General features: G+C 33.4%; 2 protein-coding genes across 5 annotated transcripts in view; one reads left to right on the plus strand and one right to left on the minus strand.

Moving 5' to 3' along the window:
- The window catches only part of LOC127850561 (uncharacterized), a 42,651-nt gene extending 29,689 nt beyond the window's left edge, over positions 1 to 12,962 (minus strand). The window contains exons 1-3 of one of the 3 annotated variants that reach the window (XM_052383680.1): positions 12,489 to 12,962; positions 7,856 to 8,862; positions 4,713 to 7,324 (exon numbers count right to left, since the gene is read on the minus strand). In XM_052383680.1, coding sequence (XP_052239640.1) covers positions 6,987 to 7,324; positions 7,856 to 8,862; positions 12,489 to 12,583 — 1,440 coding nt within the window. In that variant the 5' untranslated portion in view covers positions 12,584 to 12,962 and the 3' untranslated portion in view covers positions 4,713 to 6,986. Of the gene's footprint in view, positions 1 to 4,712; positions 7,325 to 7,855; positions 8,863 to 12,488 lie in introns of those variants that run through there. The other 2 variants (XM_052383681.1, XM_052383679.1) reach the window with 2 other exon arrangements.
- The window catches only part of LOC127850572 (acidic phospholipase A2-like), a 69,687-nt gene that overhangs the window by 20,628 nt on the left and 35,747 nt on the right, over positions 1 to 13,312 (plus strand). The window lies entirely within an intron of this gene.

Raw genomic sequence — 13,312 nt, forward strand, 5'->3', positions numbered from 1 at the left:
GTTTTATAATATTGACATTTGTAATCTTTCTAGATGAGTTTGCGGTTTTGGTATTCAGATATGACAATTTCTCTACACTTGTGACATGCAAAGGGAATATTGCTAATGTAGTGCAATAGTGTCATATCTGAATATCAAAACCACAGACAATTTTTTTGAACCGCTTTTTTATGTTCGACAATAAAGATAAATAAGTATACATTTCTGAGCATACATTAATGGTATAAAATTTGTAAAAATACACTTTGTAACAGGGCTGTTAATTAAATATTTAGCAATATGCAGTCGATTATTTAATGCCACGATTTCAAAATAAAAGATAATGTAAAACTTTGAACATAAAGTTGCAAATAAATGATTATACTGATAATCAATATTAAACAACTTACTGGTTGAAGGGGCGCTTTGAATAGCTGTTAGATGGTTCTTCAATGCTGAGATTTGTTGTTTTAAGTGGAAGACTTCGATCATTACATCCTGAACGGTGAGCGGCTGATTGTTAAGCACGAACTAATGCACCCAAGTAAATGAGCACAGCATCACCGTGAACATTTGGCAAAACATCCGTGTTGACCATTGAAAGCACTAATGAGAATTTCTGCGCTACATGAAATCAAGTCCATGCGTAACTATCTGTTAAGTGTTATCAATGTCACAATTTATTCAGCAGACACTGACATAAAGTTCTTCATAAAACTTAGGAACTAGCGTGGGCGTAATTATGGTTTTGAGTACATGGCATTATCTTTTCATAAATGATAATTATGTAATTTAATTATTAAACACACGTCGTAAAAATTGTTCTTGAGTGGCTATTACTTATATCTGCAAACCACAGTTCAATCCCCATAACAGGCATAGCGACCGATCAGTGCTTCTAAATTCGGCATGTGATTGCGCCACTGTGTCACGGTTTTTGTATACATGTTGATACCAGCAGCATTTCTATCGCGTACACACATTTGTAATATTGTTGCTGGTTGGGATAAGAGCATGTGTTGTATTGCTGTATGTTATTGACCAATTGATCTGGGGAATCATAAACTGTAATGCGAGAGTCGCGAATGAAACCATATATCTTATATTTATATATATAATACAATAGTTTTATGCACACGCTTCAAGTTATCATCATACTAAACTTATTATGACTAATATTTGTATAAAGGTCGTGTGTTGTTCCCGATTTTACTTTACATATAATGAAAGTGATGCTCTACTTTCACTAACATCGCCTCAATAGTTTACCCACATCAAACTAAGAAGTGGTTTACACATTTTACGCCGTGAACTTTTTGCATAAAAATTAAACCTAACTGTTCTGTACAAGATTGGCTGATGCTGATATGGTTCGGTACTTATTATTTATTACTATGCGTCTATTGTTTGCTTACCTGATTTGTCAATAAAACAAATCACCCGTGTGTACCATTATTCGGATAGAAACATTTTATAACATAATGTTACATTTATTAAGGGCAACGAGACTATTCGAAATACACTGTCGTGTATATACAGACCTTAATTCCGAATGACTTTAATTACCAGCACATGTATAAAAGATCATACAAAACACACACATCAAGTGGAATGTTCTAAATGTTTTCTTTTAATCGTTAAATTGTTCATGGGGCATGCGTAAACAAATCTGATTTCAGTCCACTTAAGGCATTCATGGCAATATTTGAATCCGGAAATGTTTCCCCCTCATAAATATTTTCTAAATGGAGGTACAATTCTGTATAGGCCTATGTATGTCATTGTTTTGTGACTTTGGTGCGAAGCTTTAGTAGCCCGAACAGCTCTCATTCAAATCAACGTGAAATTATCAATTATTCTTTAAAGTGAACGAAGGGTTGTAAAAGATTATCATTCACCAAAAATATTTGTTTATGACGATTGTGCGTTTATTTTATGTAATTTGTATGGGGTTTCGCTGTTTTCAACATAATATTTGTCACATCGAGGATGTGTATAATAAAAAACAAAAACCTCACACTTTTCCTGGGTAAGTTGCTAGACTAGTATAAAATTCGCAAACGTTAACCAGAAACATGCAACTGATGGCTTATCTAGTAAATCATAGGTACCGTTGATATATACGAAATTAGACAGACGGTTACTTCGTCAAATATAAGACATAAAGTTTCTTCCACATAGAGAGTATATTCAAACTGTTAAGACGTTTTATACGTGTGTTCTCAATGAAAGATTAATTAAGATAACCTCTCCGACATAGTTAATTTTCGAGGATTATGTAATTATGATTTAACCTGTTTGTAGTAATATGAATCAAAACTGTGTATTGTATTCAAGCACTGTAGTCATTGCATGCATCAAATAACACATACAAAAAAATACTGCACGTGTTATACAGACACACGTAATAACTATTTAACATTTTTAAAAGTCGAGACCGGAAGGAAAAATCCGACTTCGATGTCGCCTGCAGCTGACTTTTTTACTACCGGCGGTCCACGTTTTGGTCTTGACTCGGAAGTGACTGCCAAACATTAAATCTAAAAGTGCATCGATCCTCTCAAAATAGCAGTCTTCATTTTCATAAGAATAGAACACAAGGTCAAACATGTACTTTTTACGCTTTACTAAATATCAAAGCGAATGGTTACATTTATTGTTATTACTAAACCAAGTTTAAAAAGTATACATAAACAGGCTAATTGTTAAGTCTTCATCTTCAGTAAATTTGTCAGTTCTTCACACCACTAAAGAATAACTATAAAATACAGACAACTGTGGGCTGAGTTAGTGGTCACAATAGGGATAATTCTCAGTAATGTGCGATGTTGGTATGCATTGATGCGGCAGATACAGTTTCAACCAGTATCTGAGTTTTGGTGAAGACAACAGTTTTTGAGATTTAAGATGACTTTCTTTGATATGAGTTGTATATTGGAATAAAAAATGACTAACAAAAACACTTGTAAGACGCTGTACCAGGTTTCAGTTTAATAAGTCATCCATTTAAAGAAGTGGTATATATTATAAGAATGTATTAGTTATGTTGCATGATAATTTATCGTATCGTTTAAAACGAATGATAATGAAGATCTCGCAGATTATTTTAAAGCTCTGGGTGTTTTTCTAAATTTCTAAGGGGACAATTCTATGCGTCATCGTTATCGATCTATGATTTAATATTTTATGTATTATAAACACAAGCATTTGTCAAATCTAGTTTTATTTATTTATTCTTGGTCCATCAGTCTGTGGGATTAACTAAATGTAGTCCACTTTAAGTAAACACCAAGAAGCGCTGAACAGTTGTTGTTTATTAATAATTAATAATAATCGAATGATTTCCCTTTTTATGAGTTTTCTTGAATTTAATTTAGGTACATGTAGCGTAATAACAAGGTCGTAGCCAATTCATTGTTGATTTCGTTTAGAACAGACTTCATATAAACAAACAGTTAAAAAAAAGCGAAAAGTGTCGTCCCTTATTAGCCTTTGTGAACTGTGCTGGCTAATCATGGATGACAATTTACGCACATGCATTAAGCCTAGTTTTCCCAGAACGATGTTTACAGCTATAAAGGACGATGGCTTCAAGTTCAAATGGTGCCGCTAGATTTCAATGAAGAGATAATGTCATGGCTGCGAGTTTGGAAACGCCAAAGAGGACAGTAATACGTTTGCTTATTTAAGCGGGTTCAGTCAAATTCTTCAATCTCAAATAGATCCTTTTAAGTTTAAAGCTATTTGTTTAGCCATGTTGGCAATTAGGAGGCACTTAGCTGAAAGGAGTGGACATCACATCCCTGAAAGCACAACACTGCTTTGTGCAGTATCGCATGTTGCGCCACAATTTGATTCAGGCATGATTGCTTTACTTCTATTGTTATAACATTTGTTTGTCAACTACACAATTGAGAGTAAATAAATGACATACGTTGACTTTTGTGTACTGAATCATGCAGACAGTTCGGTACATTTGCATTATTTAGAGGATGGACAACAATCTATTTTGGGTTAATCATGAAAAAAAAAAGTCATCTCTCTCATAAAAAATATCAACATATTGTGTCCAACTCACTGAAAAATAAAACAAATATTGTGCTTAACGGTCTGATATTGCTCTTCATTCCTCCTATGGCCCTGATAAAAAGTCCTTCTTACAACTTGTATTCACACAATGCAGTAACTTTAATTTAAAGTTAGACATGTGTTAACAACATGCTATTTTACGGCTCAATATGAATTTGACCCATTTGTTTGACCTTGACCTTTAAGGTAGAGAGACACTGGATACACGCGACTCTTAAGTTGGTTATTGGTTTAAAATTAGTTTAAATTACAGATGAATGACAAAGTTACAGTCCGTACCAGGTGTTGTTTGGCCTAAATAAAGTTAAGGTCTCTAATTGTGGCATTGTCCTTTAAGGTAGGGAGACGAGTGTAACACGCGACGCGTCTTATTATTATTGTTTTCATTTGTGACAAGTAATTTTTTAATCCATAAATATTTGACAAAGATATGGCCGGGACAGGAATGTTCAATCCTCAATTGATCCACACATGTGTAATTGATCTTTTAGGTAGGAATACGTGTGTTAACGCGACAAATCGTCTTATGATAATAATATGTGAATACAAAACAACAAGCGCCTGTCCTGATTGGGCACTGAAATATTCTTGTGTTTTGATATAGTTTTAATCTTCTTTGAGCCACCTGGTGGCTTTTACAAGAAGAAGTTGAAGAATTTTATTGATCTTTCACCTGAAAATTTATTAATTTCATGTACAGTAGCAACAACAATCATCACCATTTCACGAAACTATGTTTTAACAACTTAACCTACGCGTACAATAAGCTATTTACCCAAAAACTTCTGCGCCATATGTTTTAAACCGAACGACACATAATTATGGAGCAGGAACACTTTATCTATTTTAAGAAATAGTTAGTGTTACTATAATGGCCCCAGTTGCAATCACATCCAACGCTTTGTCCACGTGCATGCGTGCAACATGTATAGATCCAAAGTTTCATCAAGATTGGAAAAGAAAACAAAAGTTCTTGACTGAAGAACACAAATTGTTTCCTCAATTTTAAAGAGGCATTCTGCTAAATTGCATGGTCAGTTTTATGAATCGTTGTCGCTGACCTTGCATTATGATCTTTAAGACACGTAGGACGCGTTTATTGTATATCTGTAGTATAGTTAAAGAGATAATGACTTGTAAAAGCAAATCTATACCAGAATTTCATCTTGCATACAAACTGTAACTTGACCTATACCTCAGTATTAAAGTAGGGCATACTGTACAAGTATCAATAACTCATACAACTATGAAAAATAAAGTCCTTTCTGAAGGATTTACTACTGTTTTTGGGACGAGACAATGCCACTTTATTAAGAATTAACAGAGGATGTTTTTCTCACAAAATTCCATCCATAACACAAACTCATACAATTATAACTTGCATTCCAAAAGACAATCCGAGGCGTTATCTAAAATCTTTAAAACATTAATATTATCAAATGCTGTGTTCAAATACACATCATGTTAACATGTCAATAGATTAAAACAGTATTTCATATTTGAATCTCCCAAATATAAACTTGCTGCATGTAAGACCAATGTACTGGTGGAAACAAAAAGTACGTTATCTTTTCAAATGCTTAAGATAATTATTAACCTTGATTACTTATGACAATCGATTTCAAAAGGCATTCGAATTTATGTATTCCCACTCCATAAAAGCAGCTTTTAGATTTATAATAGTATTTTTGTAATTATTTTTTATATTTTGACAAATGTTTCAAAAATGGATATCTATGTTAATGCATATCACTATGGCATGTATACACAAGCATGGATTATTGTCAAATACTTTCTTTATAGAAGGGTTTTCGCAAAGGAGACTCAATTAATTTTCTTGCTATTAACATAAGGGTAAGCAAATAAATAAAAGGTATAACAATTGAAGACAGCGTACGAAATATCAGAATTTTCTGATGGCACATGTTAAATTCAGGACTGATCTGACACGTTCGCTTTTGCATGTAAGACCTTGCTCATGAATGTTTTTGATTCTTTTGCCTAAGCATTAACTATGAAAACACAACTTGTATAGGCTTTTAATACATACAGACATCAGGGGCAATTGCTTTTAAAGTTCTTGAGAAAGTGATTCATATTATATTAGAAAACACGATTATGCATTTTGTTTAACAATTGAAAGTTCAACAGGTCTGTGATATTGAAATCGTAGACGTATACTCTTTTACACTGCTTAGACGGATACCTTTCGCCAAAGCACTGCTTCTAAATTCACTAGATCATATATTTGTATCACTACTAACACCAAAAAAAGCACAATGAAACGAATTAATGAAAAGTGTTATGACTAAAGAATATAATGATGGTGGGCATATCATGCTGGGTGTTTGATTCGTTAAAAACATACATGAAATGGGCATGGTTTAAAGGATAATAGGCTGGCGATGGAAATAGTTATTATTTGTTTAATCCATAATTTACTTAAAACACGTTTTGTAATTGATATAGTGTATGCCGAGAAAATATACATAGGACTAAAAAAGAGTTTTGGCTTGATATCTTCAAAAACCTTTAAGTGTATGGTTAATACTTTCCTTGTCATTTCAGTTTTCCGGACAGACAAACAGACAGATGGACGAAAGACGTGATGGAGGTATTCAGAGACAGACATTAAAACATTGAACCTTGTAAGTAATGTGAATGCCAATTACATGCCACTCCTGATGGTTAAAAATCAACAACAACACCACATTTGTTATAACTTATGAATAGCTGACCACTTTGATATGTGTTGTGTTTGTGTTAAGGATAGTTGTCTGTCTAGAATAGCCGTATAAATAAATGTCATGGTGTCTGTTGTGTTTAAGCTCAGATGCAAAATAATATGTTCACGTCTCCCCTTAGGATCTTCAAATATATTGCAAAACTAAAAATAGCTAATGCACATTACGTGTTTTTCAAATGGTAGTAATAACCAGGATGCTGTCACTAGTATGTCCAACAACCACTTTGCCAGTACGTGCATTGTAATATACAGACTCTGTGCAGTTAAGACCGCCCTCCTTTGAAGCCAACGTTACCATCCGTCCCTCACCATCCACTTGGACTACTGCCTCACTCCAACACGCTAGCAACTGGCCTGTTTCAGACACGTGTAAACCTCCAGGACGTCGATGTGCAGAATCAAGCAATTTTGATTTGAGAGTGCCATCCTTGGACAATGTCAGGAGCTTGTGTCGACTTCTGTCAGTTACATATAGATGAGTTCCATCGGGACTGATAGCGCACTTGAAGACTGGAAATACACTATGATGTTATTCGCGTAGAGTTTTATATATAGACGTGATCTAACATGTACCTGATTACCAGGAATTCTAGTTACCTATTATGCGATTTGGCTAGTTAAACAATGTATGCTAGTACACTTTTTTTTCTCGAATCAAAATTAAACACTTTGGCGATTTCAAAATATAAATTAATGTGTTTAAAGCTATGGTCATTTATTCTCAATTATAATTACCAACAGAGAAGGAACAGTTAAGACATGAAAGAAACAATATATACATGACTGTAAGAATGATCAAATTGAACCATGAAAGCAAGCATTAACCTTGAACTTGACACTTGTTTAATATTTAGACAAAGATTTTGTTTTAATCAGTTGGTTTGAGTTATTTTAATGTTTAATGAGTTGCGGTAATTTACAAAAACGCTTTGTAAAACATAAACGATTTCATGACTTAGACTTTATATTTTATTTTATCTAGTATTACCTGAACATGGTGTTATCCTAAAAGTTTATCCGAATATTAAAATTCAAACATACCAGAACAATTATCTGACGAATCTTCATAGATCTTCTTTACAAGAGTACAATCCATTGTGTATTGGTACAATTCAGTACATGATGCTATGTACAAGTGACCTTCCGCATGTGCAATGCCATGACACTTATGTTCGAAGCTAAATGTTCGACCAGTCACTATCTGTCCGTTGTTGACACTTAAGAATTTGACTGTGCCTTTTTGACCGTCAGTAATCGTAATGGCGACCTCAGAAGGACTGATACTACACATATCATATGGACTTTCAGGCAAGTCTGCGTGTGAGACAACTTTGTACTGCTTATTTAACAATTTTACTCGACTATTTGCGTAGTCCAAAATAAGAATTTCTCTTTTAGGTAATTCACAAATACTTCGTATGTCACATTTACGGCTATCAGATGGAACCCGTACATTGTACAGAACTTTGTTGCTACACTTTATTAGCTCATTGGTTGATTTCTTCAACTGTTTGACTTCTCGTTTAAAATTCCCGATAGAAGAAAATCGAATGAGTGATTGTTCAAAATCAGGATTATTTTCAAATGAAATGGTTGGATTTGCGTTAACAGCCATTTCTTTCAAAATAATTTTCGCTTGAGAGATATTATCTAACGATGTTTGGTAGGCAACAAAAACAAGTTCATTCGATGGGTTTTCTTTTATTTTATGTACATCTTTGAATCGTTTGAACTCGTCTTGAATCCGTGAACATGTTTCTAGTTCTAACTGAATAGATTTCTTTATTGTGTCATACATATCATCCAGTGAATTGATAGTTTTTTTCTCCAGTTCGTCGAAGATATTATTTATTTTGGTACGAAAATCTTTAATTTCTCCATTCGCTTCCTCGTATGAATCTTGCAATGTTTTCAGCCAATTATATGCGTCACCTATGGCTGTTTCAAGGTTTTGTTCACATTCGGCAATAGTTGTAGATATTTGATGAAACTCATCAAGAATCTCCTCTGTTGATTTTTCCTTGATTAGCACAAGCTTGGCACATTGTCTGCAATACAACACAGTTTTAAGTAGCAGTCGTAATTTGGCAATGCACATTTTGTTAATGCATAAGAATGAAGCAAGACATTACTACTTGTTCTGCAATGATCAGTGTGCGTCGACAAAACCCAGTGTGTATAATCAGTTGTGTCTACATAATGTATCCATATATCTATAAACATACTTTGCAACCGCTTTTTCATATTCACTGATAATTCAAAGAAGGTTCAAATATACTATATAATATATTTGCTATAATAGTTCACCGTCTCACACTTAATGCTAGGCATACTTGACTAGTTTCATTAATTAATTACACTATCAAGTTTAGTGATACTATGAATTTTAAAGTATTTAATAATAATGTTTCATTTATTGTGACCATTGTGATGATAAATCTGTGCACCCCAAATAATTTAGGTTGACGTCAAAAACTCGACTATATTATCCGGGTGTGGGGTATTTTCGACGGTGTAAGGCTTTTTTTATTAATTCTCATCAGATTGCAAACACATAATTAATGTTGGATATTCACAACAAATATATAACTAACACAAATTACAAAAAAAACCTGTTTGCATCGTTAAGTTGGTTTTCTTTTACAATAAATCACTCACTGCGAATGTTCTGTGCAACATGTAGGGTATTTTCGACGGTCACAATCAACTCAATTATACTGCACAAAAAAAGTTAACAACCCCTTACCCAATTAATGGAAAACTTGCATAATTCAATCTCAACTGGAATATCGATTTTATGTGAAAAGTGCGTCGTGTAATATTCATAATATCCATTATCATCTTTATCTCCAATGATCATTTAATGTTCTCTGTGATCTCTGGATGAAAAACTCGATCTATCATTCAAACCTATAGCAATTGTTGTAAAAAATGCCAAGTGCACTAATTACTAAAATATGTCACAATATGATATATCATGTGTAAGTTAAATAAAAAAAAAGAATATTACTGGGTATGACAGTTTGAAAGTGTTTAAGGGGTGTTGCTGATTTTTTTTTTCCATCAAATACATTTTGTCAAAAATGTATATTTAAGATATACATACAAACACTATATGAAAAATGAAATAAAAACATAGGGTCACCTGCCTTGTTTTGATTTTATTCACCATTATATAACATGTACTTTTTCAATAAAACTGAAAAATCTCTCATTGCGTAATAATAATTAATAACCTATGAAATTGGCAACATGTAGATATTATTTAAGCTAAGATACATCATATACCATTTAATTAAACCACACACTACCAATAAAATGGAGTACACAAGTTAAATTTTAAGAAATGTATTTTTTTAAATGTTTATGTCACCCAAAAAAACCTCTTTTTTTACTATTTTAACCAAATAAATGGAATTTTAAAAAATTCTGCCAAATAGAATTCTGCGAAACTGCTCAAATATGTTCATCCACGTATTTTCATCATAATACACAAATAAAAAAAGGGGGTCACCGCACTTTTAACAGAGATTTTTGTTTTAATTATCCCTACCGTCTAGACGTCAAATTTCATTTAAACAAACAGCAATAATACAAAACCCAAGTACCAGTACATAGATAGTCAGAAATATGCATAAACATTAGATATTGTTTACAATCTTAACTGGGATCACAACAGCTTACCAAAAGACATTAATAAAAAGCAATATTTGATCACAAACATAATACCATACAGTATCAAACTCGGCCTTAATCATTAATAACTTAGATCTACATGTTCACAGATTTCGGCATGTTTTGAAGTTTGTATTTAAATGCTTTAAATTGATAAATGTAAACAACAGGACTAAAGAGCTTCAGTATAAAACAAGTATGAAATTAAGGAAAGAAAAAAAAAGTATAAAAAAAGTTAACCCATCCTGGGATCGAACCACAGACAATTGTATTATGAACCAACTCGGTCATTTCTGCAATCTCTTGCACGACGGTTACATTACATTCACCTCTGTGACGGGCTCAGAACGGACTATTTTTATGAAAAAGTCTCATTCATGTCATGATAATTCCAAGCGTTCATCATGGAGGTTACAGTATACTAAACAATCTCTTGCACGACGCTTACATTCCATTCACTGCATTAAAAAAAACCATCTCATACCATAATATCTTATAACAGTCTTAATTCATTATTATAAAATTGATATGGTTTTTTGATGTTAACAAACCTACATACATACATACGTCGAAGCAATGCCTAACGTCACTCAATAAAAGTTATGTTAAATTGTTTACATTTGTGAAGTAGGTTGAATGATTCCATCTGCGTAAATGGGCAATAAAATAGTTCCAAAGAGTTGCATTAAAACTCGCAAGTTTTTGCACGATGTATCGTAAATTTAAAATTCCTATTTCATTATTTTACGCCTCTGATCCTAAAAAAATCCAAATCAAATATACATTGAATGCGTTTGTTCGGTTTTACCCAGTTTCTGGGCAATATGGCATGCGGAGCCTTTCGCAGAGGTGTATGTGAGAGCAAGGAACGACAACTCTGCGTGGAGATTGTCATTTCTGATGATATTGATAACAAAAATATTGAGTTGATAATAGCATCATCGGTGTTGCTATAAATATATCCTCATATAAATTAACTGCCGCAACACCCCTTAATATCCTACTAAAATTTGACTTAAAGTTCATCCTATTTTTCTCGTTCGCCGTAAACCTTTTTCTGTTGAACAGTGTATTATATATTTATACAAAAAAGCATTTCCTGACTTCGCTGGAATGTTCTGTGTTTAAAACAGACGAAACGACAACATTTGGATTAAAAATAAAAAAGATTTTAAAGTTAAATGATGAGGTGGAATATTTTATGGTTATTTAAAATGGATGAAAACTATTGTGTACGAATATGAGTTTGTTTATTTAACGTTTTTATTACCGATATCACTTAAATTAGGTCATCTGTTGAATGAATTGCGTGTATACAAATGAAGTAACATGTGACTTACACCGAGCATGCTCAACACTCGTGTTTACTCCGGAAAATGTGTGATCGTCAAAATACCCCTACGTCAACTATACCCTACGCGACGTACTTATGACGTTATGAAACGGGCGAAAAATACTTGCAGCCCACTGGAAACAGATCACCATACGTTATTTCATTTCGCACATACACTGATTCGTATACAAAAATGAAGCTGATTGACGTCATAAATGCGCGGTAATCACACTGAGGATGTTGATTAAAAGTAAGACGATAATATTCTACTTATGCTTGTTGTTCAGCTGATTATAACTATTTATTTTTTAACTGTTTTCTATATAAATATGATTTAATATGTATATTGTAATACGTTATTAATATAAAATATAAACAATACGGATAACATTTATATAATATATTCAATAAAATATTGATTTATGTAGAAACTGAAATCGAACGTGGGCCTAACGTGAAGGATCTTGTATGGTACTTTTGGTAGTTATTTCAACTTTCGATTTAAAAAGCCCTCTACGTGTCAACTAATATTTAAATACTACATTACAGTATACGTACATACCAGTAAATGAAATATGTTTAGATTGTAGTTTATTATTATTTACAAATACAAAGTTTGTATTTAACCCTAATGAATTAGTATCTGCATTTTTTTGAAAAACCGACCTGTGTTCGTGAAAGTGACATAGAGCACAGCAAAGTTTACTGTGATCTTCACAAAACATCTCTATCTTGCGATCGGTATGGTGTTGGCAAAACATTAAATCCTCAAAAGCCGCTTTTGAAGTAGGCCACAAATTCGATTCTTCCCTCCCATGAGTAACGTGTCTTTTATAGAGCTATTTATGTAAGCCGATGCAGTCGTCACAGAAGCCTTTAGAACATTGTTGACAATAAAACAAAGCTTCCCTGCTTACACTCTCTTCTGAACAAACATTGCAGCAAACATCGTATGTTAAATCTGATCCTTTTTCTGCCATCTTAGCCAATGAGTGTCCAAAGTCCAAAATATTTTAAAATACTCATACATGTGCGTGGGGTTTATTAAACCGTACTGTAACACTAGCGAACATTTGTCGATAACCTATGTTAAAACCACCTTATCGGCATTCTATACATAGATTGTGAAGTCACTTCGTTATTGTCAGTAAGACCGGTGTGTACACAATGACCTTATCGGCAAATACAGCGGCCAATAATTAAGGGTGTCACGGTTCTCCGGGGGACGGTATATCGTATATAGTCTCCTCTCGGTACGGTTCACGATACGCCTCCGAGTCCGTACGGTACGGTACGGTACGGCATTTTCCATGACGTATTTCAAGGGAAGTAACTGTAATTCGCCCCCAAAAAATGTCGGATGTTGAATTGAAATCAACTCCAGCGAGCTTATAATAAAAATATGGTAGCATTTTGTGTTATCAGTAAGAAAGTGGTAGGCGTTTATTGCGTATAAACATTTGCTTTATATCACGACTTTCCTAAGCATG

The sequence above is a fragment of the Dreissena polymorpha genome, chromosome 11 (genome assembly GCF_020536995.1).
Source record: "Dreissena polymorpha isolate Duluth1 chromosome 11, UMN_Dpol_1.0, whole genome shotgun sequence".
Lineage (NCBI taxonomy): Eukaryota > Metazoa > Mollusca > Bivalvia > Myida > Dreissenidae > Dreissena > Dreissena polymorpha.